The sequence below is a fragment of the Anomaloglossus baeobatrachus genome, chromosome 12, assembly GCF_048569485.1.
Source record: "Anomaloglossus baeobatrachus isolate aAnoBae1 chromosome 12, aAnoBae1.hap1, whole genome shotgun sequence".
In the NCBI taxonomy this organism is placed as follows: domain Eukaryota; kingdom Metazoa; phylum Chordata; class Amphibia; order Anura; family Aromobatidae; genus Anomaloglossus; species Anomaloglossus baeobatrachus.
The window spans coordinates 59,243,251-59,269,814 of record NC_134364.1 but is presented as its reverse complement, the minus strand read 5'-3'; the positions used below and the strand labels follow the sequence as shown (position 1 = coordinate 59,269,814).

The 26,564-nt window shown below is 43.1% G+C and overlaps 1 protein-coding gene across 2 annotated transcripts; it reads left to right on the top strand.

Moving 5' to 3' along the window:
* Positions 1 to 1,681: 1,681 nt before the first annotated feature.
* Positions 1,682 to 24,865, top strand: ZBTB42 (zinc finger and BTB domain containing 42). 2 transcript variants are annotated; one of them, XM_075331116.1, is made up of 4 exons: positions 1,682 to 3,079; positions 20,780 to 20,847; positions 21,024 to 21,081; positions 24,645 to 24,865. In XM_075331116.1, exons 1-4 carry the CDS (start codon positions 1,690 to 1,692, stop codon positions 24,659 to 24,661), a joined length of 1,533 nt encoding a protein of 510 aa, XP_075187231.1. In that variant the 5' UTR covers positions 1,682 to 1,689; the 3' UTR covers positions 24,662 to 24,865. The 2 variants fall into 2 exon arrangements, with proteins under 2 accessions (XP_075187231.1, XP_075187230.1); XM_075331115.1 differs by having other exon boundaries at positions 21,021 to 21,081.
* The last annotated feature ends 1,699 nt before the right edge of the window (positions 24,866 to 26,564 follow it).

Below are 26,564 nucleotides of genomic sequence, written 5' to 3'. Positions count from 1 at the left end.
ACAAGTTTGCAGTCCCCATCTGGACTATTGCTGGTCTAACCCCCCCCTGGGGACATTGTCCAGACAACAAGGGGGCTCAGCAATGGAGTTTGATCCTGTTTATCAAAGAGCACCATTTGCAGTGGATCCCCTGTATTCCCACCTCTGTTTATAAACAATAACAACTTTGTTATTGGGGGGGAATCGACCGTGGGAAACAATGACCCAGGCTTGAATTGGCAGCTACATGGTGAAGGCACAGCCGGCAGGAGGGGAGAGGAGGGGGCTGTGATACAATGAGGGCTGTCTGCACTTCCTTAAACTCTGTGCAACCTGCTGCAGTTGGAACCGACAGGCCTGGGACTCACTGCAAAGGTCACAGACATTGCTCTACCCACAGCCCAGCAGGGGGCACAAATCAAGGGGCTTGGGCTGTGGGGGGTGTCTGCCTCCCTGCTCTACATCTTATGCCATTATTGCAGTTTAGATTAACCCTATATCACACAGTTATTATTTATAGAGCACTATTGATTCCATGGTGCTATACATGAGAAGGGGTAACAGAATACATATACAAGTTACAATAGACAGACTGGTACAGAGGGAAGAGGACCCTGCCCTCGGGAGCTTACATTCTAATTACAGTTAAACTATTTAAAGGGACAAATCTGTTTATAGAAGTGCAATATACATGGAAGATTAGGGAATATAAGCACTTTCTCCCACCTTCAGTGGCTGGTTTTGTTAAATTTAGGTGTAGTGTCCCTTTAAACTGCTGTCCTGGGCCAGATGCACCTGTATCTCCCTAAAAGCAGGCTTTGGGGAAGGGCACAATGTGGCCAGCAGTTGCACCCATGTAATAGATGGCTATAAATGGGGAAGTTGGAACTTTAAAAGGCAGCGAGCGGCGTGGTTGGCTGGTAGTTAGATTTGCTGTAACATATGGCATTAAGAGGAGCACAGCTGGAGGTAGCATTTCTATCCTAGTGAACTCAGAGCAGCTGACTTTCCAGCTTGCTGTGTAATTAGCAGAGCAGCACTCCTCCTCCTCCTCCCTCCCTGACACAGGGACACACTGCTGCTGCTGCTCACTGCTTGTCTGCTGGAGACCTTGTACTACAGACCATGGCAGAGACCAAAGCTAGCGCCCCTTAAAATCTCCCATGCCTCCATCCATCCCATTTCCCTTTTTGCAGAAGACGAAAGGTAAGACGTTGTCCCAAATCTCACTTTAACCTGGCGCGTAAAGTGTCAGAAACTATTCATATTTTAATGCAACTTTCGGGGTTGTAGAATTTCCGGAATGGTTTGCGTCTAGTTGCGCGGTGTCAATATGTATCCGTGATCCCGAAGTTTTAAGACCAAGCTGCCAAGGCTTGTGTTTTTAAAAGGCAGCAGTTACCATAACTACTTGATCGCTGCACTGACCAGGAGGGGGACAAAGCTTTGAAAACTGCCTCCTGGAAGCCATTGTTTATTTAAAATCAAGTTTTTCCTGTTCCTGGCAGGTGCAGTTATACATAAGAGGCTTCTTTTTAAAAATGCAACCTGCCATTGAGAAATGAGCAGTGGACGCTATGTGCTTAGGGTTTTTTTTTTTCTTCCGTATGTTGCCGCAGCGTGATTAGTTTATTGCAGCTGCTTAAGAGGATTTGGTTTACTGTAACATTCAAGTTTTTCCTGTTTCTTTAAACAGGTTATGAAGGAAGAATGGAGTTTCCAGACCATAGCCGCCAGTTGCTGCAATGTCTGAGTCAGCAGCGTCACCAGGGTTTCCTGTGTGACTGTACTGTTTTAGTTGGGGAAGCTCAGTTCCAGGCTCACAGAGCCGTATTGGCGTCTTGCAGCATGTACTTCCATCTTTTCTACAGGGACCAGCTAGACAAAAGGGACATTGTACATCTGAACAGTGACATTGTCACGGCCCCGGCATTCAGTCTGCTGCTCCAATTCATGTATGAAGGAAAGCTGGAATTCAACAACCTCCCGGTAGAAGACGTCCTGGCCGCGGCGAGCTATCTTCACATGTATGACATTGTAAAAGTCTGCAAGGGCAAGCTCAAAGATAAAGAACTCAATTCGGGAGAGAAAGCAACCGAAGACGGGTCTGACTTAGAAAAGGAGGATGGTTTTTTGGATATGGATGGACCCCGTGGATGTATCCTGGAGACCGGGGATAAAGAAAAAATGTCTAACGCTGAATGTGAGAAAGGAACCTGGAGAGAAAAGGTTGGTGGACTTCCAGGCTGGTCTCCAGACTTGATAGGTGTCAATTCGGTTTCTACAGAGGCCGTGTCATGTAAGACAGCAGCTGGAAAAACAAAGGCCAGTGTTAATAGTTCTTCATGCCCTTTGTCCCAGAGATCTGCTAACCATACACAGCCTCCAAGTGATGGGGATTGTGCTCTGGATTTGTCTTTCAAGCCAATGTCTGGGAGAGATTCCTTACACCCCTCCTACGTCTTTGGACAGCTGGCTTCCGACAGCCAGCAGCAGGGCACTGTGCCACTTGTTAAAGATGAACAAGGCTTGCTGTCAGAACAGGAGGACAGTGAAGCAAAGAGTCCAAAGAGTCAACACGTTGGGAATTCGGCCAAAAACCTAATGACAGGGTTAGGACACATGTTCACAGGAAATGGCAATTCTCACGTTAGGGAAGAGGACTTGTATCACGATCGAGACGAGAGTGAAGATGACATGGACTCGTCCGATCTTTCCACGTCAGGCGTCCTCGTGTCCCCGGGACAGATTTGCATATGTCCTTTGTGTAGTAAAGTTTTCCCGAGTCCTCACGTTCTTCAACTTCATCTCAGCTCTCACTTCCGAGACAGAGACGGTTCTCGGATCAAGATGTCTCCGGATGGTTCTGTCCCCACCTGTACGATATGTGGCAAAACTTTCTCGTGTATGTATACTTTAAAAAGACACGAACGTACGCACTCTGGAGAAAAGCCTTATACTTGTGGCCAGTGTGGAAAAAGTTTCCAATATTCCCACAACCTCAGTCGTCACGCTGTGGTTCACACGCGGGAAAAGCCACACGCGTGTAAGTGGTGCGAGAGACGTTTCACCCAGTCGGGTGACTTGTACAGACACATCCGTAAGTTTCACTGTGGCCTAGTCAAGTCTTTGGTTGTGTAGTAATAATAATTAAGGTCAATTTTCATTGTTTGATCCATTTTGAGCTCTGTAATAATAATCTGGAATGACACAGACCTCCTCCAAGGTGCCACCCCACCCCGACAATTATTTAATATATATATTTAATATTTTTTTTTTTTCTGCTGTTTTTTTTTTATAAGAATGTGGCAGACTACAAATGTGAAAAAAGGGGTCAATAAATCTCCATAAATTAAAATGCATAATAAAAATACCCCCCTAACATATGCACTCAGTACTAGAACTACCTATATAATGTCTCTATTGCCCTGCAGATGAATCAGAGCTGAGACTATCAATATACAACATATTGTGTTTAACTTATCAATAGCTCAACCCAACGCACGGCATTTTCAGCTCTGCTACATCTGCCTAATTGCAAACAGCGTGTCTTCTTCATAGACTGAAGTCTTCTATGCACATTTCAGTCCGCAGTATTGGTCCTTGGTATAGGTAAAGTATTGAACATTTTGAAAAATGTTTGGTTGCTTCGAAGTATTGACTAAGAAAAACTTCTAATATAATGTTTTCTGTACCCGGTTGACGACGTTTATCTTGTTCGCCTGATGAATTGTTCTCATTTTGGCTCAATTTATTAATATAAAAGTGCATAGAGCACAGTATAAGACCGTGGGCCTTAGTTATCAAGGCTCTCTTACAGACAAACAATCCTTGTCGCCCTTAGTAACCATTTGGAATGTTCAGATTTGAAATTGCGCTTTTGAATGGTTGCTAGGGGCAACAAGGCCAGGTTTTTATTTTTTTTTCTGACAGTTTTGGTAAATGAATCCCTTATGTGTTACCTCATCTGAAGCAGATGAAGAGTTTGGTATTTGCATCTAAGACAGTTGTACGATATAGAATTTCGTTGACTTGATGGCCCGATGACGGCGATCTGTTGCAATCCACTTAGGAAACATTGTACTTTCAATGTTTAACTGGTGTGATGACAAATGTCTTAAAGCTTATAGTATTCGACAAAGCTGGTTATACTCCCATGATCCTCTGCAAAGTCTTAAAGGGCGTATATATCACCCACAGGCAACCAATAAGAGATTGCCTCTTGGTCAGTCCAATTTGTAAACCCTGTCCGGGGGAAGAAGGTGGAGAGGGTTAAAAAATCAATAGTAGTCCCCCCCCAAAAAAAAAGTTAGCAAATTTCTAGGCACTTGACGCCGGTCCATCAATTTGTAAACCAACGTGACCGGGGGAAGAAGGTGGAGAGGGTTAAAAAATCATCAATAGTAAATCCCCCCCCCCCCAAAAAAAAAGTTAGCTAATATCTAGCTACTTGACGCCAATCCATCAATTTGCAAACCAATGAGGCGCGGTGGGGTAGGGGGAATTATGCACACATTTGTGGCTACTTGACTCTGGTCCGTCAATTTGTAAGCCAATGGGTCGTAGTGGGGGAGGAGGAATTAAAAACGCATCAATAGTAAACACCCCACTTCCCCAAGAGCAATAAGTTAGCAAATTTCTAGCTATTTGACTCCGGTCCGTCAATTTGTAAACCAATGTGACTGGGGGGGAGGGAATTAAAAAAACATCAATAGTAATGAACACCCGCCCCCCCCCCCCCCTTCCCCCCCCCCACACACTTCAAAAAATTTGAAAATTTCTAGCTACTTGACTCGGGTCCGTCAATTTGTAAACCAATAGGGCGTTGGGGGGTAGGGGCAATTCAAAAACATCAATAGTAACTCCCCCAAAAAGTTAGCAAGTTTCTAGCTACTTGACTCCGGTCCATCTAGAATGAAGGTAACAATGGTCTTATTGTTTTGCTATGGGCTGCAGCGTGTTTGTATCAGCATGACCTTATTATTGTCCTATGTAAATAGAGACGAGGACGAGGGGGAAAGGGGAGTCCTAAATCGAGAATAAAAACCCCCTTCCATCAAGGGAAGCGTCCCATTTTCTTCATAGAACAATATAGGTATTTTTATTTATTATTATTTTTTTTTTTTTTTTTTTTTTTTAAATTTCCAATGGCCGGCTTATGCCAAAAAAGTATATATATTTATTGAGAGTTCATTGGCATTTACAAAACGAGTGAGGCACTGTAACAGCAATGACAAAAATAATAGCAGATGCCCCTAACTGAGCTTAATGATTCCCAAATGTCCATGTAATGTGAGGAAATATATTTATACACCCCCACATCGCTCTTGTTCTGTGTTCAGATGTGACTTTCTCCCTAACTGCTGTTACATTCATGTTGAAGGTATGATATACAGCTCTAAAATATATATTACATACATACACCTATATTTTTTGTATTATATATATATATATATATATACTGTACATGTGATATATACACACCTATATTTTCTAAATATATATAATTATAAAATGTGTGCCGTGTCATATATATATATATATATATATATATATATATATATATTATATATATAATTTTAGAAAATATACGGGTATAATATATATAAAAAAGCGTGTGTGTAAATATATATATTTATTCAGTATATATTAAACACACACACTCACACCTATATAAATATATATTTAGAAAATATAGGTGTGTGTGTGTGTGTATCTATCACATATACAGTTATATATATTATACCCGTATATTTTCTAAAATTATATATATATATATATATATAATCTCTATATATACACTTTCTAAATATATATTTAGAAAATATTGGGGTATGTGTATAATATATAGAAAAGTGTGTATATTATATATATATATATAATATATATATATATATATATTATAGGTATATGTGGGTGTATGTAATATATATATACACTCAGTCATTTTTACTTTCTTTAATATGGGTGACCACCATTTTTCTTAGGCTTGAACAAGGTACAATGATTTTATTTACTGGTTAGTTATGTTATTTTGCTGTGATTTGAAAAAAAAAATAGCACTGAAAAAACCCTACTAAAATTAAGTTATTTTATTTGTCTTTTCTTTTTCCTTGTTTTTTTTTTTTTTTTTTCCTGACGGTACTTGATATAGTATTTATTAGTTTTTATTTGAAGTGAAATGATTTATAATGTAGAGATTCTATTTAGAGTTGTGTTCTTCTTCTTCTTTTTTTTTTTTTTTTAATTTACTCTTTTGAACGTCGAGCGATCATCCCCTGCAATGAGAGCTTTGCTGTATGTTTGTTTTATTATATTTAATTTATGTATACTTTGATAAAACATGGTAAATTTAATATTAGACACTGGCAAACAACAAGGAAAGTTTACATCCGGATGAGTGTGGACATAACTATGATATTAAAAGAAAAGGTAAAAATGATATAATATAAATCCAGTTGTGCAATGTCCAAATTACCTTTTTGTTTTTTTCCTGTTTGTTTAATAGCAATGTCATTTGCACTTATTTTTGGAGTCAATAACACTGATATCTTTTTGGTAGCTGAAAACAAATTTGCATATAGCATTTGTTTTTGAACACATTGCACACATGCAGTTTGGGTATAATAAATCTGTAATTGTTTTTTGATTTTTGTGTTTTTTTTTTGTTTTTTTTTTGTATCTGTACCTGCTCTGCAGAGCTGCTCATGGGTTTTTAACACTGGATGTGAAATAGAATCACACCAATGCTGTGAAATCACTGAAAATTATCAGTTCCTAGTTCTTCTTGAGGTGACAAAATATATAAGTAAAAGAGAAAAAAAAACACTAATTATTTCTGTATAAAGTTTTATACTATATAATATGTAGACAGACCTGTTGGCTTGGAATATATTTTATAAGAAAATATTTTGCTGTTCTACAGTTTTGTTTTTTTTGTAATTCTTTTACCTTTTTAGTTTGCGTGGTGTTTAATTTGTACAATTTTTTTTTTTTTTTTTTTTTTATTTTATTTTTGTTATTTCCAGCGTGTGTTTAAACTGACAATCGTGAATAGGATTGATGTCTTTATTTTTTTTTTTTTTTTTGTCCAAAAAAATAAAATCTAAATCTGTTTTATAAATTTTGTTTTTATTTTTTTTTTAACTTTGGAGAAATTTTGGCTTTGAATTACGTGTGTGTGTATATATTTTTATGATTAATAAAAACGGATGTTTACTACGATACAACAAGGCTGACTGATCTTAAACACTTTTACTTCAGGGTCGTCTTGGAATAGAGCAAATAATTTCCTTTTATTCGAAGCATCTCATGGTGCTCCATTTACTGGTGCTCCGTTTGATGTAAGAAGGAATGAAGGCTAAAGTGTGTTTAAAAAAAAAAAAAAAAAAAAAAAAAAGGCGGGGTGTCCGTCTTGCAATCCGGTGGTCTCTTACCAGGTTGGGGATAGCAGCATGGGTGGAGCGGGGTCACAGGAGGCAAGGGCGGTGGTGTTGCGGGTCTATGCGGTGGGTGTCCCAGATGCTGTTGTAGGCAACTTCCAGAAACTGTCGGCGGTGTGGATTAAAAAAAAAATGTCGCCCGGAGTTGGCGCATTTGCAGATATGATCTCGGCGGGTCATTGAGCTGTTGGCGCATGCGCCATCAGCTCAATGACCAGCCAAGATCGTATCTGCTCATGCGTCACCTCTGGGCACCTTTTTTTTTTTTTTTTTTTTTTTTTTTTTTTTTTTTTTTAATCCGCTGTTGGTAGATCACTGGGTTGGAGGCAGCGCGTGCACAGATGAGATCTTGAGAGGAGAGTTCTATCTGCGCACGCACCGCCACCAGGCGGCGTTATTTGAACTAACAGTTTCAGGATGCTTCTGCCTCGAAGCCCGCTGCTGCAACGGCCCCAGCGCAGCATCTGCCTCCTGTGATCCCCTCTCCACCACCTCCCGGTAAGGTCCGTTTGGATTATAAGACTCACCCCTCATTTTCCTTCCAATTTTGTTGGAAGGAAAAGTGCGTCTCATAATCTGAAAAATACGATACTTCAAAATTTTTATTATATTATGACAGCAAAGTGCTTTAAAAAAATAAATAAAAAAAATATAGATAATATATATTACAATTCAGGAGGTTTACATACAAACAAGTAAGTCACGGTATAGAAAATACAATAATTAGAGAAAAAAATTACTTTAAAGTTCAAAATGCCATATTCTTCAGTGACCTCACTAGTTAAATAAATATTGAAAATCATTCCACCCACCAAAAGGGATTCTTCTGTTTTCCGGGTGATGTGTTCCTTGGTGATGTTGTTTACTGACATATCTCACCACGCATCAGGGCATTGGAACAGCTGCACTTTTCACGGCCGTAACTTGGAGATCAAAAGTTTGTGAACTTTTTTAATTAGCTTGAACTATCCCTTTAACTATGGCTGCTCTTGCTTTGGTGACATCTGGCAGCCTGAGGCCACTTTGATACAGAACTGAAAGGATTCAGATATGGCGCTGGTAAGCACCTCTGCCATCAGCTTCTCTCCTGGGAACACCGGACTAAGGATTAAACACCCTTTTTTATTTCTTCCTAGCATCTGATATTAAAAAAGGACTGTTGGGCTGCCGAAATTGCTAGTATGGTTGACTTTGATTTAAAGCGCCACTCCAGCGGGGTTTTCTCTTTTTTTTTTTTTTTTTTTTTTTTTTTTTTTTTTCTTTTTTTTTTCAGTCCTGGAGTAGCGCTTTAAATCAAATTCCCCCTCGCCTTGGGCAGCTTTAACTTTTACCGACGCCGTTTCGGTCCCGCGGTGCTATCTTGTACTCGTAACTTTTGACTTGCCAGAAGTTACTTCACAAGGTCTCAATGCAAGTCTATGAGAGCCAGAACAAGGTTTTCATAGACTTGTATTGAGTTGTGACCACTGGCATGCTCCATGAAACACCTGAAGATGCCGATGAGTCACAAATCGCCGGAAACAGACCTTTGCAATGCTGGAGACATATGAAGACGGCGGCAGGTGAGTATAAGACCAGGGGCAGGGGACTGACATTTAAACCACCACACAGTGGTGAAATAAAACACTGGAGAGGTGCTTAAATGTATATGGTCACCTTCAGGCATATAGATCCTAACTTGCTACACAATGGGGAAAAAAACCCTCAATGACTTAAGCACGACCATCTAAATATTCATCCACCTAATATATTGCAGTCATCATGTTATAAAGCGCTGTGTACTTACAATTATTCATTTTGCCTTTGTACCCAGATTATTCTTTTTCATTAGGTCTGACATCACGTGATTAAAAACAGACTAGCTGAATCCATCTAAGCTCTATGTAGAAACTGAAAGTTTCTTTTCTCTGCATGAGTCAGTATTGGAACTACAAATCTAGATCACTGAAAAAACTTTGTAGCTCTAATGATGACTTTTGAAGAAAAAAAGACTTCCCGTTTCTACATAATGCTGAAGATTCAGCCAGCCTGTTTTTAATCATGGGATATCCTAGCCCTAATGGAAAAGAGAAGAATTAATTGGGTAGAAGGGCAAAATTAGAAATTTGTAAGAACATTGTGCTATATAATATGATGATTACAATATTTGGATGTGAATACTTCTATAATGAGGACTTGCCATAAATATGTAATTTACTTTCCTGGACTTAAGGCCGCAGTTCTGAATCTGATGTTGTTTTTCTTTATTCCTGCACCTCTGTTTTCTTCCCTGTATGTGAATCCCATCCTTTTAGCCAACTGGGCGCTTCCTTGAGGACCACTGTTATCAAGATTTTTCTATTCTATGGAGATCACTACAAATTTTGGTATAGTTTACCTGTTTTTACTAAATTAAAGCTAAATAGAAGTAATTTGTTTTTTTCTTTCCTGAAAATAGTACCACACATCAGAGTTGTTTGGTCTTGCAGCTCTGTACCAAACAACCTGTCTATGATTGTGGCGCTGTTTTTTGCAAGAAAGTGATTGTTCAGCTTCATAGTTTTAAGGTTGGAAGAAGGCACAAATCCAATTATCACAATCCATAACCTAACAAGTTGTTTTGTTTGTTTTTTTTTGGGTTTTTTTTCTCCCTGCTCTGCCCCCTTTGATGTTCCTTTTGAAATCATGAATAGTATATTGTGTATGTTGCAGTCATATAGGAGCTTTGACAGCTGGAATGATACAACAGTGACTGAGCTGCTCCTCTGGAACAGCTGGACAACTCCAGCTGCTCTAGAACAGCTAGACGATACCCTCAACCCCACCCCATCACCACCAGCATCTCCTGCACTAGAACAGCTGGACGACTCCTGCAGCTACTTCTGTGGAACAGCTGGATGATTCCAGCAGCTGCTGCTCTGGAACAGCCAGACACCCCCTTCCTCTAGCAGCTGCTGCTCCAGAACAGCTGGATGCTGACCCCCCCCCAGCAGCTGCTGCTCTACAACAGCTGGACGAACCCTGGCAACTGCTGCTCTAGAACAGCTACACAGACCCTGCAGCTGCGGCTCTAGAACACCTGGATGACCAAGCAGCTGACAAGCTCCAACATATGGGGACATTCATCAGTCAATTGAGTCTGTATGTAAAATTTTAAGGAGGGATATTTTTGGCACAAAGCAACTTTTTTTCTTTATTTTTTCTTTTTAAAGTGGTATATCTATCTCCAAGATCCTATCCTAATATGTAGTAGATATAATTATTAGCAAATACCTCCCATTAGAAATGTAGTACAGTTGTTCTGAGTCACTGCCGCTTACCTCAAGTGCAGGGCATTGCAGGACCTTAGTTGCTCGTGTTCATACCCATGGATACCTAAGCCTTATGTGCGCACGTGTGCGTAATTCATGCAGTTACACTGCGCTTTGTAGCGCAGCGTAACTGCATGCGTCCTGCGTCCCCTGCACAATCTATGGAGATTGTGCAGGGGCCGTGCGCACGTGGCATATTAGAACGCAGCGGTTTGGCTGCTGCCCGAATCGCTGCGTTCTAAAAAGTGACATGTCACTTCTTCCGTGCGCTTTGCCGGCAGCCCCTGCTCTGTCTATGGCAGGAGCTGCAGGCAGAGAGCACGTGCTCGCCGGCACCATGCGCTTCAGAACGGAGCTTTTCAGCTGCGCTCTGAAGCGCACCTTTTAGGTGCAGTGCAGAGCGCACACGTGCGCACATAGCCTTACTGTGACTATATGCATTGTCGTAACTATGGATAGTCCTGCAATGCCCTGCACATGAGGTAAGTGAGATGGTTCATCAGGAGAACTATACTATGCTATATCTATGTAGAGGCCCAAAGTGTTCGGTGACAATGGCACAGCGTGGGTTGGCAGTGCCCCAGACAAGGCAAGTATTGTGTCCCCTTCAAAAAGTAGAAATGCCCCTTTAGTAAAAATGCCTTTCAAAATGTTACACCTCTGTGGCGCCCCCTTGCTGCGGGGACTGCTTCATCACGCCTCACCTGTGGACAATGGAGAGTAAAAGCTTAAGGAATTGTTTACAAAGACTGCACCCAATAGTTGTATGACAAATTTATCAAAACCGTCTATGGTCAAGGACAACTGTAACAACCAATCACAAAAAAAGCTTTTCATTTTTCCACAGCAGCTTAAGAAATGAAGGCAGAGCTGTGATTGGTTGTTCTGGACAATGCAAAGTTTGGAAAAATCTGGTTGTCTAGCAGAAACCTGTCCTTGTCCATAGCAACCAATCACAAGGCTGCTTTCATTATCAAAGAGTGGTGTTTGGACTGTGGTTCGTTGCTACGGGCAACAGGGTTTGTTTTTGGTAAAGCAGGCCCATGTTTTTAAAGCCTTACAAAGCCAGACTAGGGTTTTTGTGACCACATTACTGCTTCCATCTGTACAGCACGTCCGCTATTTTATTGTAATCATTTAATTGCACATATAGGAAAGATCAAGAAGATCTAATGGATTACTCCGGAACAGTGATCAGCCTGTACTACCATGCTCAATACTCTGAACTAGCAGTTGGATGTGACTCAGTCAATGGGGAACTCGAACATTTTTCCTGGAAATTTTCCGGAAAAAGGCTGAAGTCCCCCAATGACTTCCATTATACTCGGGTACTCAAGTCGTAACCATCCAACTGCTCGTTAGGAGTACTGAGCGCCTGAGCATGGTAGTGCCCGTTCATCACTAGTTACGAGTACTGAGCACCCGAGCATGGTAGTGCCCGCTCATCACTAGATACGAGCACTGAGCACCCGAGCATGGTAGTGCCCGCTCATCACTAGTTACGAGTACAGAGCACCCGAGCATGGTAGTGCCCGCTCATCACTAGATACGAGCACTGAGCACCCGAGCATGGTAGTGCCCGCTCATCACTAGTTACGAGTACAGAGCACCCGAGCATGGTAGTGCCCGATCATCACTAGTTACGAATACTGAGCACCTGAGCATGATAGTGCTCACTCATCACTAGTTACGAGTACTGAGCACCCGAGCATGGTAGTGCCCGCTCATCACTAATTACGAGTACCGAGCACCCGAGCATGGTAGTGCCCGCTCATCACTAATTACGAGTACCGAGCATGGTAGTGCCCGCTCATCACTAATTACGAGTACCGAGCATGGTAGTGCTCGCTCATTACTAGTTACAAGTACAGAGCACACGTTGGGAACCATTCCATGTCTGAGTTTTTTTGAGAAGTTAGAAAAATAAATCCTTTAATCTTATTTTTGCGGAAACTTCTTCAGGAAATGCTCCATTTTTGAGAATTTTTTTTCTTTTTCTTTTCTGGAATTTGGCATTTGAGGGGTTTTCGTTCCCTTCCTATTTGCAGCCCTCCGATTGGACAATCCCTAGTTTGGAGCGGATTCCATCAGAATCCACTTTAAACATGTGACATAAAATGTATTTATTTTTTTTTCCTCGCATAAAGCAGTTTGTAAAACCTCTTCTTCAGGCCACGTGCACACATTGAGTATTTGGTGAGGTTTTTTACCTCAAGATTTGTGAGTCAAGACTAGAAAAAGTATAATAAAAACACGGGCACCATTTCTGCATTTTGTTTTATACCCTCCTGATTTTGGCTACAAATACTGAGGTAAAAAAACTGCCCAAATACTCAGTGTGCACGCGATGTCAGAGAAAACTAAATGTTTAGAAGGAAACTTCATATAAACAGCAATGTGGATAATTTCATTTCTTTTTTTTTTTCTTTTAACGAGGATTTTGGAGTTGACCCGCTTCCAAAAATATCCACAAAAAAAACAAAATGTAAAGGAGTCTAATTTGTACACTTGTTTGAAGGTTAGACCTAATTTAGACGTCCAGTTTTCACACTCCGAGGATGGACCTCGATCCACGGACCGGTCGTGGGTCACCTCCGTATATGAGTCTGCCAAGTTCAGGTCAAGAGGTCCATGTCCGGCCCGTGCATATACAGATGCCTGAATTCAGACGTTGAGGCAAATTATTTCACAACCGGAATCAAAACATTGCCTTATGACCGGCTGCTACTCAGTAGGTTCTAGAAATGCTGGGACTTCCCTGCCGCTTGCTCGATCATGTCACCTCTGTCCTGGGTATTTCTGCAGTCAGGAGAACGCTGGCAAGCAGCGGAATGACTAGATAACACATAACTAAAATAGATTTTTACGAAGGGTCAAAGCAATGTCATCTCCTTCTCAAATTCATGAGGGCTGTCCGGCGGAACTCGTTCTTCCTGTATCTTATGTTTTGTCTACAGCACCTGAGCAGCCGTAAAAACTCGACTGTGGCACCAGGACATCTCTGGGTCATCCACTCCATGCGGTGAAATCTGGGTATGGCTTGGGGCTTAGGTGCAATTATAAGATCCATCTGAAGAACACGGTAATTTTGTCTATTTTATGCAAGTGAGGCACTAAAACAGCTGTTCCTTCCTCAGTCTTGAGGAACAACAAGGCTGATGAATGGGTTTATAAAGAAAGAACGCACTGCAAGAAAAATACTAAACTGGGTTTGTTCATGTTAAGGATGCTGGGTGCCATGGAGCAACGGACAAGTTTAGATTTTAGGCTTCAATGCACATTAGATAAGTCAGCTAACCCTGACAGTATTGTAGAGATGGTCGAGTTCCTATGTTGTTTGATGCTCTATGTGGTCTACCTGTGCTGCGAAAGGTGTTTTGTACTAAACATATATGATGTTGATTGTTATAAATGTGTCTTAACATGTAAATTCTGTTAGTGGACTGTAGGTTATAGATGTAGATCAGGGGCTGTTTACTAGGCGGCGTTACCTAGCGGGCAGGCTGGAGCAGCTGTAGATTAGATATCAGTTAGGACAGGGTTAAGTTGAGGTAGAGAAGGATTGACAGGTGGCAAGTGGGTTGCTTAATAGTGCGGGCTTCATGGGATTCTAGTTGTGGATAGGGTTCAAGTAAGAAAAGATGTGGCCATTTTGTCAGATACCCTGAGGTAACCTCAAGAGGGCCGGAGCCTACGGCTCACCCCAGTAGCGGGCTTAGAGAGTCGTGCGACTAGAAAAGCTGTCGGGGCCCAGAAGCGGACGAAGGTGTAAGGAAGAGTGGGAAAAGAGGCACAGATCCAGCAGCTTGAGGACAATTTCCAACATAGCAAGGAACAGGTTGAGAAAGATTACCCCAGAAACAGAATTAGAACCGTGAGGAGTGAGGCCATGTCTGTCATAATGGTGTGAAGAATAAACTGAACAAGTTAGGTTGGCAAGTGAGCTCTGGTGTTGTGTAGGTTAATATTTTGCCTACAACAAGGTTCAGCAGTGAGGTGATTAACAGCAGCCTGAAGTAACCAGTCAGCATCATGCACCCCACTGGAAGTCACACCCGTACATGGAGACTCCTTCGGGAAGGAGCGTGGCGCCCATACGCCCCGGTGTCAGAGCCGTCCTTCAGAGTCTGTCAACCATCTTAAGTTTATGGGGGCCTCCCATCTCATTTGTCAGGGGAAAGAACGATCTATGAGATGGATTTTCTACAGCGGATCCTTTTGTTCTCCGGGTGATAAGCCAATGCAAAAAGGAGTTCATCCGAGCTGAGCCAATATAAGGGGAATTTTCTAGCGAGAATTGTCGGCCAACAGCTGTCTAATCTGGCCAACTGTAGAGGAGCAGACTGAATCCTTGCACATGGAGAAGCCTATCAATTGTGTCTAATATGGTATATAGTTTTACTTCTGTTTTTCACATATATTTTTTTTTTTTTATCACAAGTCATTGTAGGAAATGTTGCTACAACTGTTCTATGGAAACCAGAAGAAAAACTATAAGAGGTTAAGAGAAGAAAACCTAAGAAAAGTCCAGCATGTTGTGGAAGCTTGGCAGTTCACGTCACGTTGAGCGGTCTGTTATGGAAGACGCACACGTCACGATCACATTGTCTGATTAGGACTTTTATTTATTTTTTTTTTTTTTATTGGCCAATTTTGTAAAATAACAAAGCAGCCAATTTGTACCCTGGCTCAGGGAGCTTTCCCCAACTTCAAAAGTATAGACGTGTCTTTTATTATCTTTCCTCTTGAGTTGGCAAATTCTAACATACCAGCTTTACAAAAAAAAAAACCCACAATTTTATGATAGTCTGTCGGGAGATGTTTGTGCTAAATGTGTCTGTAGCCCAGTGGTTGTTATGTGAATCGCGGTCTATGGAGGGTTTTTGCTCTCTAAAGGTGTATAGGGAGACATGTCCGTGTAGGGGAGCAGGAGAGGAAGCAGAGATTGGGGACCTGACTTGGACAAGTCAGAGACGATACTATAGGGCCCAATACATCAAAGCTTCTATGCCAGAATCATACAAAACTTTGAAAAGTTGCATAATTTGGTGCAACTGGAGACTGAGCTAAAATGATGCAACTTTTGGCGTTCTCAAGCTAGGACAAAGTGGGTGTAGGTGGGACGGGGCATGGTGACTGCCGCTCATTAAATTCATGACAAGCGGTGGCGGTCGTTATACAACAAATCTGTCATAATGTGACTAGGATAGCAAGGGACAGGGGGTCCAATACTGTTGCTCAAGCTAGGGGAGCCTAGGCTATCCCTAGCCTCTGGATTACGCCTGATGGTGGAGATGCCAGAGTCTCGTACCTTGCAGTTCTCCTGACCAGAACAAACCTGTCCCCTTCCCCAACCAGGGAAGGAAGGGACAGAAGTGAGATGGTAACACAGATAAATATAAACCTGGAAAAAAAACAAAACTCATACACACTGCAAACTCGCAGAAACAAACTGTAAGAAACAAAAGAGAAAAGCAAGAGAAGGAAGGCAGCAACAATAAGACAACAAAGGTTAACACCACAGCACTAAAGAACAACAGCCACCAGTTAGTCTGGAACACAACACATCACTAGACCAGTATAGATAAACTATATCTGGCATTAAATGAAGGGTCCAATCAGCAGCATAGATAGGAGGGGACAGAAGGTGACTGGCTCCCGCATACCAATGTGTGTGTTGACGCCTGAGTCTTCCTGCACTGATCACAGACCTCAGAGAAGTTAGCAGGCAAAGTGCCAGATACTGTTGTCTCCACAGATCCTGATGCCGTCATGACAGTCGGTGGAGTAGGATTTGTGGCACAGCGCACACAGAAGTGCACGCCACATGTCTGATGCTCCTGATCCATAAAGAGGCATGCACCACTTCATGGATCAGAGTGTCTGACTCCAGCATCTCCTCCTTGTTCACGCCAATCTTGATGTAACAGGCCCATAGTCCCCGGCAGCCTTTTAGAATACAACATACAGTGTTGCAATAATATAACCAATGTCCAATTCCTGATGCCAGTGGGGCAGGCACTATGAACCTGATGATGGGTTTCCTTTAATTTGGAAAGAAAATTGAAACTATATAAACAAAAGTAGAGTTTTTGTGAAAACGTTAGAGCCCCATCTAGTGGTTGCATGCAGAATTGCAGGGTGATGTGTTTGGCAGTCGGCATGGAAACTGCCCATTACTGGAATAACTGACAATAACTGCCTCATTCTTGAGAAATACAGTCATGTGTCTACTCACATGTATAATACCAGACCCGCCAAGTGTGCCTATTTTGGCACTAAAGTGAGGATATCCTTAATCTTTACTACATTTAGCTACATTTTATCAAATAGGGTGATATGAACTATTTGTCCCATTTGATACACATATTTACACTTTTGCATTGATTTATTTGCATAATATATACCTACAGCTGCGATGAAACCTATCCGACTCCCCGTTGCAAATTGATTTTTTTTTAGCAAATTTTCCAAACCTTCTGCTGTTTGCAATAAAGCAATCAACCAAGAACAGTCTAAATAGCTCAATACAACTAATGCAGCAAGTGATCTCTCCAAATTCAGCACAAAATTCCCCTTCTACTAACTATGGCAGAATTATTCACCTCCTTCATGACTAGCATCTTTAGTACTTAGTGTCCCTCTGGCTGTTGTGACCTGATACAAACATGATGCATAGCCATACACCAGCTTCTGGCAGTGTCTCCTAGGAATCTTTGCTCGTTCATCATAGGCAATGGCTTCCAGGTCATCAATATTGCTTTTTCAGATCTAATCAATTTTTTTTGAAGGGGATTCAAGTTAGGCAACTGTGATGGCTTCTCATAAATCTTCCCACCTTTGTACAAACCTCTCTTTTTTTTTTTTTTAAACATTTTGTGCTAGCACCACCTGCAGTAAAGGCAGCACTGGTGCACATTCATCTGCCCGGGGTCTACAGGAAAATGGCACCGCGTGCAGCGCATGTGCACTCTGAAATCCAGTTGTCTTCAGTAAAATGACACCGCGGACGGTGCATGCGCACACTGACATCCAACAGTCTTTAGCAAAATGGCACCGCGGGCAACATATGCGCACACTGACATACAACAGTCTTCAACAATATGGTACTGCGAACAGCACATGCGCACACTGACATCCAACAGTCTTCAGAAAAATGGCACCGCGGGCAGCACATGCGCATACTGACATCCAACAGTCTTCAGAAAAATGGCACTGGCACTGGCAGCACATGCGCACACTGACATCCAAGAGTCTTCAGTCAAATGGCACAGCAGGTGGCACATGCACAAATTGAGATTTTGGCTCATCATTGACCCGAGGTCTGAATCTGTGCATGCAGCCCCTGGGACCTTTATGCTGAAAACCGTTGGATGTCTGTGCGTGCGCTGCCCACAGCCCTATTTTGCATAAGACCCCAGGGAGATGAATATTCACAAGTGCTGACCTTGCTGCGGCTAGTGCTAGTGTAAAATTTAAAAAAAGAGGCTAGAATAAATGTCGGGGGGGGGGGGGGGGCACAGCTGCGCCTCAGACCCTACCCACCGATGCACAAAATGGATAGAACACCAAAACGTCTATACTGAATTAAACAAACACCAGGCTGTGGATTTCTTCAGTGCAGGTATCTAATAAATCAGTATATCAGACGCGTTATGGCCGAATCTTTACTTTAACATATTAAATCATGATGACCGGTCCTCTTAAGGCCCCGTTACACACGATGATATTGCTAGCGATCTCGTTAGCGATGTGACACGCCCAGATCGTTGTTGCGATTTGCCGAGATCGCACATAGGTCGTTTTGTAGCGGTCATACGTACCCATCTCACAAACGACGCTACATCGTTAAGCGATATATTGTTTGACCAAGGCGGTCGTGTGGATGTTCGTCGTTGGCAGGGTGTCAAACGTAGCAATATGTCTGCTGCGATCCAAACGATGAACAATATTTTGAAACTGAATCAACGATTTTCACCCTATTTGCGATCGTTCGGAGTCGCTCGTGTCACACACAACGATGTCGCTAACGATGACAGAAGTGCATCACGAAAATCGTGACTCCGACGACATATCGTCAGATAAATCGTAGCGTGTAACGCCGCCTTTACTGTATGAAATGAAAGTAGATTTCTGCAGAACATGTATAGGTAGAGATATAGCCATGGAAGGTGCAAAGATACCTGGTCCTGGTGCTGGAGAAGACCCAAAGAGCCTGGTATAAATGTCACCTGGAAGGTGGGTGCCACGGTACAGATCTCACGTTGGATTCGGGGGTATGTTATGCCTTTGCTTTTAGGTTAATGTTGCCATATTGTATGTATACTGTCACATAGTAATACATCGAGAAGGATGCTCTGGAGGAGACTAAAGCATTACAGGAGTCCTTGCAGTTATGGATTTGCTGGAACGGTGGAGTCACAGACAGCTGCAAAGTCACCAGTTGCCTGGCTCTGCAATACGTATTATCAATCCAAGCGCACTTTGCTGTTCATACACGACCGTCTCTTCCAGCTCGCCTATTGCCAAGAGGCAGTGGACAGATAATGGCAGGCGTCCAAGAATCCATGCAAATAACAAAGCTACAGACGCTTTTGTACATTGTCATTACAGATGCCCGGGACACATTGAAATGAGTTTAGTATGGCAGAAGAGATCCTAAATAGAAACCTCAGTGTTACAAGACATTCTGTGCATAGGCAGCAAGGATATATGGATGGTTCAGTGCGCACCATCTTGGCATACTCCGTTCTGCTTCATTAAAGGGAAATATTAATGCATACAAATATCTGTGAGTTGTCATTGAGGTTGGGAAGAAGCTGTCACGCAACACGAGTTCCAGGTTCTGTTTCATGCCCTAAACAACACCTGATTTTGCAGATGGCGCCTGTAGGAAGGCTGCCCATGAAACTTCTGGGCTTCCCGACAACCTAAAATTCCTGCCCTCCTCCAGTATTGCAATCAGCTGTGCTTTCAGAAACCAGCCAGAAGCGTAACGAGAAGAAGTCCCCCACCTACCATGTGCCGTGACTGAGCCTCCATAGTCACTACGGCCTGGATGCGATTGCTAGTTTTGCACCTCTTTAGGTAAGCGCTTGTACACTGTCACAAGGAGTTTAGCACAAAACATTCCAACTGTCATGGCGGTGTCAGGCTCTGTTCACATTGCAGAGTTTGACACTCTGTCTGGTGGTTGCTTTGGTATTTCTGATCAAAAGCATCGACCTGCTGTCTGCTCATTCATAGACAGGCTAGCACTTTAGGTGTATCTGATCACACAATTGTAACTTTGTAAGAAAGCCAATCACTTATGCTCCTCTCATTTTTAGGCTGGAGGAGATCTTCTACCTATGCCAACTATAGTTTATGCTGAGTTGTGGTGTCCCAGACTTGCTGGAGAAAGAGTTGCTTTGTGCTTGGTGTTGTTGGGGAGTTACCCGTCATCTTATTTATACCCGGCTCTTGTTTTCGTCCTGATCTCTTAATGTCTTTTACCTCTGCATATGTGTGCTGTGTGACAGAGTTTTGGTTTCCCCTGTTTGCCTATTTCTGTGAGTTAATGTGATATGGGTATAAGATCAGGGCTGGTCAGGAGCAGGGCCAGGAAGGAGACTCAGACATTCCCATCATTAGGGGTATCTCTGAGAATAGGGATAGCACAGCGCCCCCTAGTCTGAGGGTCATCTTAAGGGCCCCCGATTTCCCACTATCCCCATAGTCATTCGTAACATACACATGGTCAAAATTGTAACTCTCAATGAAGCCTCTGTACCTGTCTACAGGTCCTTGTGAGCAAACTTCTCCAACTGTATTAGGGATAAAGGAGCCTTCTTCAGACTGCAGGTTTCAGATCCTTACAAAAATGTTCAATAGGATCAGGGTTCATAGTAGCCACTTCAGAATAGTCCAATACATTGCTCTTAGCCATTCTTGGATGGTTTTAGCTTTATATTTTGGGTTATCCTGTTGGCGGATCCATGACCTGTACCTCAAGCTTTCTGACACTGGGCAGCACATTTCTCTCTAGAATCACTTCATAGTCTTGAGATTTTATTTTACCCTTCACAGATTCAAAACACCCTGTGCCAGATGCAGCAAAGCAGCCCCAGAACATAGAGCCTCCTCCATGTTTCACAGTAGGTACAATGTTCTTTTCTTTGTAAGCTTAATTTTTCCATCTGTGAACATAGTGCTGATGTGACTTGCCAAAAAGCTCCAATTTTGTCTCATCTGTCCACAGCTTTGTTTATGGCTTGTCAATATGCATTTTGGTAGCTTCCAGTCTCACATTTTAATTATTTGCTTTCAGCAGCCGTTTCCTCTTGAGTCATTTTCCATGAAGTTCACTTTGGCAAAGACCGTGATGGATGGTGCGTGCTGACACGGATGTACCTTGAACTTGAAGTTCACCTTTAATCCCTTTAGAAGTTTTTTGGGCTCTTTTGTTACAATTCATATTATTTATCATATCTTCAATATTAGCTGCAATTCCATATATCTTACATTTTTGAATAATATGTGCAACTGCACTAACAGGAACATCAAGCTGTTTGGAGATGGTCTTATAGCCTTTACCTTTAACATGCTTGTCTATTATCTTCTTTTTAACCTCCTGAGACAACTCTTTAGCTTTGAGGTCCATGTTCAGTGTGGTACAGATGATGATCCCAAATAGCACGGTGACTTCTTTTCACCCTGTAATAATAAAAATAATATTTATTCACTTATATAGCGCTATTAATTCCACAGCGCTTTACATACATTGATAACACTGTCCCCATTGGGGCTCACAATCTAAATCCCCTATCAGTATGTCTTTGGCGTGTGGGAGGAAACTGGAGAACCCGGCGGAAACCCAAGCAAACACAGGGAGAACATACAAACTCCTTGCAGATGTTGTCCTTGGTGGGTTTTGATCCCAGGACCCCAGCGCTGCAAGACTGGGTTACTACTACTGGTTACAAGTTTGTAGACCCCTGTGATGATAATTACAGGACACACCTTTTCACATGTCCCGTTTGTCAAATTATTTTCAATCTTTTCTAGGGAAACTATCAGGGGCGTAACTATCGCAGTCGCAGAGGTTGTGACCAGGTGTGAGGGTAGAGAGGGCCTACTGACCCCAGTGCCTACTTCATTTGGATGTGTGTCTGAGGATGCACATCCAGATGAAATGCATTGTGGCGCAGAGACCCGTCAGGTCCCTGCACTGCAATACATGCAGCCAACCAAACAGAGGCCGCCAGCTGAAATCAGCGTTCCAGGCATTGGTGTCGGCTGACAATGACCAGGGGAGGGACAGAGAGCTTATTCCCTCCGGACTGGTCCCCAGTTCAGGGCTGCCGAAGGACCAGCACTATACAAATCAAAGCTTCCCTTGTGGCCCACAGAGAATCAGGAGACTCCAGTTCTCATCTTCTTATATCCAAATGTAGTAGCGAGTTTGAGACGTGAATATATTTGAATATATGAACCCTGGGACTGGGACAGCTGAGCACTGATTAGCCAGGAAGAGGCCAAAGATGGGAGACATATATATCAGTATGGTGGACATATATATCAGAATGGGCAACATATTTACCATGAAGGGGCCCAGGAAGGTGGACATATTTACCAGGAAGGGGCCTGGGAAGGTGGACATATTTACCAGGAAGGGGCCTGGGAAGGTGGACATATTTACCAGGAAGGGGCCCAGGAAGGTTGACCTATATACCAGGAAGGTGGACATATTTACCAGGAAGAAGCCCAGAAAGGTGGACATATTTACCAGGAAGGGGCCCGGGAAGGTGGACATAGTTACCAGGAAGGGGCCCGGGAAGGTGGACATATTTACCAGGAAGGGGCCCGGGAAGGTGGACATATTTACCAGGAAGGGGCCCGGGAAAGTGGACATATTTACTAGAAAGGGGCCCAGGAAGGTGGACATATTTACCAGGAAGGGGCCCAGGAAGGTGAACATATTTACCAGGAACGGGCCCAGGAAGGTGGACATATTTACCAGGAAGGGGCCCAGGAAGGTGGACATATTTACTAGGAAGGGGCCCAGGAAGGTGGACATATTTACTAGAAAGGGGCCCAGGAAGGTGGACATATTTACTAGAAAGGGGCCCAGGAAGGTGAACATATTTACCAGGAACGGGCCCAGGAAGGTGGACATATTTACCAGGAAGGGGCCCAGGAAGGTGGACATATTTACCAGGAACGGGCCCAGGAAGGTGGACATATTTACCAGGAAGGGGCCCAGGAAGGTGGACATATTTACTAGAAAGGGGCCCAGGAGGGTGGACATATTTACTAGAAAGGGGCCCAGGAAGGTGGACATATTTACTAGGAAGGGGCCCAGGAAGGTGGACATATTTACCAGGAAGGGGCCCGGGAAGGTGGACATATTTACCAGGAAGAGGCCCAGAAAGGTGGACATATTTACTAGGAAGGGGCCCGGGAAGGTTGACATATTTACCAGGAAGGGGCCCAGGAAGGTGGACATATTAACCAGGAACGGGCCCAGGAAGGTGGACATATTTACCAGGAACGGGCCCAGGAAGGTGGACATATTTACCGGGTCAGGGGACTTTTATACCAGGATGGGTAACATATTTAGCAGGTTAGGGAACATATATACTAGAAAGGGCTGCAGGATGGAGGACATTAGTATAGGATGGGGGACATTAATACATAATGAAAAAGAAGGAGGTCAACACATGTCTATAGTATTTAGACTGCTACAAGGGCCCATACATCTGACCAATATGTGGGTTGGGGCAGGTCCAAATTTTACATCAGGGCCCTTCGCTTTCTAGTTTACATCACTGGGAGCCATCTTTTGTGTCCAGGGCATTTTCATTAGTTTGTTGTTTTTTTTGTTTATCTTCCGTTGAATCTCAATTCAAAAGCAATGTCTGATTCTCATTAGTTGATATTCAGCAGATTTATAGTAAAAATTACTTGTCAGCTTCAAGCTATTTCAGAGACCATTATGAACTAAGCTACCTTGGGATCCTGGGTTAATACTGAATGTTGGTGATCCAGGGTAGTGCACCATAGTGGTCTAGGGTGTTCAAATAGCTGCTTGGTTTTGCAGCTCAGTGCCGTTCACCTCAATGGGGCTGAGTAATACCTGAAAGAAAGCATCCATGTTTTTCTAATCCTGGATAACCCCTTTAAATAACCCACAGGCATACAAAGTCATTATTGTTGGGAAGGTGAGTCTTTCTGTTGATGAAATTATATTGAGGAATTGCAATTTATGCAATTGTCTATTAGGATCTCGAATCTACAGTATATACAGGAATATCACATATTGTCCAGGGGAAAACATGAATGTGTCGTGTAATGCTATAGTGCCATCTACTGGACATGATGCCTATAGCAGCCTGATCTGCTATAACATAGGTAGTATATCAGTATATAATACTCTGGGTGGCAGGTAACAATATGGAGATGAGTAATACGTGCATGCCAATGCCACCAGCCTAAATAGGTTTTTTTAATGGGGGGAAAGGGGGGGGTAAAAAAAAATGTTTTTTTCACTTTCCCAAATTAATAGCCATGATGACTCATTGGGCGGCACGGTGGCTCAGTGGTTGGCACGGTGGCTCAGTGGTTAGCACTACAGTCTTGCAGCGCTGGGGTCCTGGGTTCAAATCCCACCAATAACAACATCTGCAAGGAGTTTGTATGTTCTCCCCGTGTTTGCGTGGGTTTCCTCCGGGGTCTCCGGTTTCCTCCCACACTGCAAAGACATAGTGTTAGGGAATTTAGATTGTGAGCCCCAATGGGGACAGTGTTCCTGATGTATGTAAAGCGCTGCAGAATATGTTAGCGCTATATAAAAAAATATATTCATTTATTTATTTTATAACAATATGAGGTCTTACTTTTTTTTATGAAAAAGTAAACAAAACTTTTAACAATTTAAAAAAAATATTTTTAGGAACATTAATTACATGAAGATCAGTGGGGAACTGGGTCCTGAGACCCCCGGATGACACAAGAGACCACCGACACAACAATGCCATAGCTCAGAAGACAAGAGAATGGATGGAATAGAAGAATAGAAAGTCATAGGCTGAACTGTGATAGAGCGATTGGTGGGATCTGGACCCCTGACTATCCGCAGGCAATGAAAGTAACCAAAAAATAGAAAAAAAATGTTAAAAGCTAAAAAATAAACTTTTATTCTGCAGTAAATAAACAATTGCACAATTTTGTTTTACACCATTCAATGATGATCACCATAAATTATCACCTAAAAATAGGATACGTCATAACTTACTGACCAGCAGGGGTCCGACCGCAGAGACCCACACCCATCAGCATAACTGGGCAGTTTTACCATTTTTTATAGGGGGCCTCCAGACTACACCTCCAGACTGCTGTTATAGGGGGGCTCCAGACTACACATCCAGACTGCTGTTATAGGGGGCTCCAGACTCTACACATCCAGACTGCTGTTATAGGGGGGCTCCAGACTCTACACATCCAGACTGCTGTTATAGGGGGCTCCAGACTCTACACATCCAGACTGCTGTTATAGGGGGCTCCAGACTCTACACATCCAGACTGCTGTTATAGGGGGCTCCAGACTACACATCCAGACTGCTGTTATAGGGGGCTCCAGATTACACATCCAGACTGCTGTTATAGGGGGCTCCAGATTACACATCCAGACTGCTGTTATAGGGGGGCTCCAGACTACACATCCAGACTGCTGTTATAGGGGGCTCCAGACTCTACACATCCAGACTCCTGTTATAGGGTGCTCCAGACTCTACACATCCAGACTGCTGTTATAGGGGGCTCCAGACTACACATCCAGACTGCTGTTATAGGGGGCTCCAGATTACACATCCAGACTGCTGTTATAGGGGGCTCCAGATTACACATCCAGACTGCTGTTATAGGGGGGCTCCAGACTACACATCCAGACTCCTGTTATAGGGTGCTCCAGACTCTACACATCCAGACTGCTGTTATAGGGGGCTCCAGACTACACATCCAGACTGCCATTAGAGGGGGCTCCAGACTACACACCCAGACTGCTGTTATAGGGTGCTCCAGATTACACATCCAGACTGCTGTTATAGGGGGGCTCCAGACTACACATCCAGACTGCTGTTATAGGGGGCTCCAGACTCTACACATCCAGACTCCTGTTATAGGGTGCTCCAGACTCTACACATCCAGACTGCTGTTATAGGGGGCTCCAGACTACACATCCAGACTGCCATTAGAGGGGGCTCCAGACTACACACCCAGACTGCTGTTATAGGGTGCTCCAGATTACACATCCAGACTGCTGTTATAGGGGGGCTCCAGACTACACATCCAGACTGCTGTTATAGGGGGCTCCAGACTCTACACATCCAGACTGCTGTTATAGGGGGGCTCCAGACTACACATCCAGACTGCTGTTATAGGGGGGCTCCAGACTACACATCCAGACTGCTGTTATAGGGGGCTCCAGACTCTACACATCCAGACTGCTGTTATAGGGGGCTCCAGACTCTACACATCCAGACTGCTGTTATAGGGGGCTCCAGACTCTACACATCCAGACTGCTGTTATAGGGGGGCTCCAGACTCTACACATCCAGACTGCCATTAGAGGGGGCTCCAGACTACACACCCAGACTGCTGTTATAGGGTGCTCCAGATTACACATCCAGACTGCTGTTATAGGGGGGCTCCAGACTACACATCCAGACTGCTGTTATAGGGGGCTCCAGACTCTACACATCCAGACTCCTGTTATAGGGTGCTCCAGACTCTACACATCCAGACTGCTGTTATAGGGGGCTCCAGACTACACATCCAGACTGCTGTTATAGGGGGCTCCAGATTACACATCCAG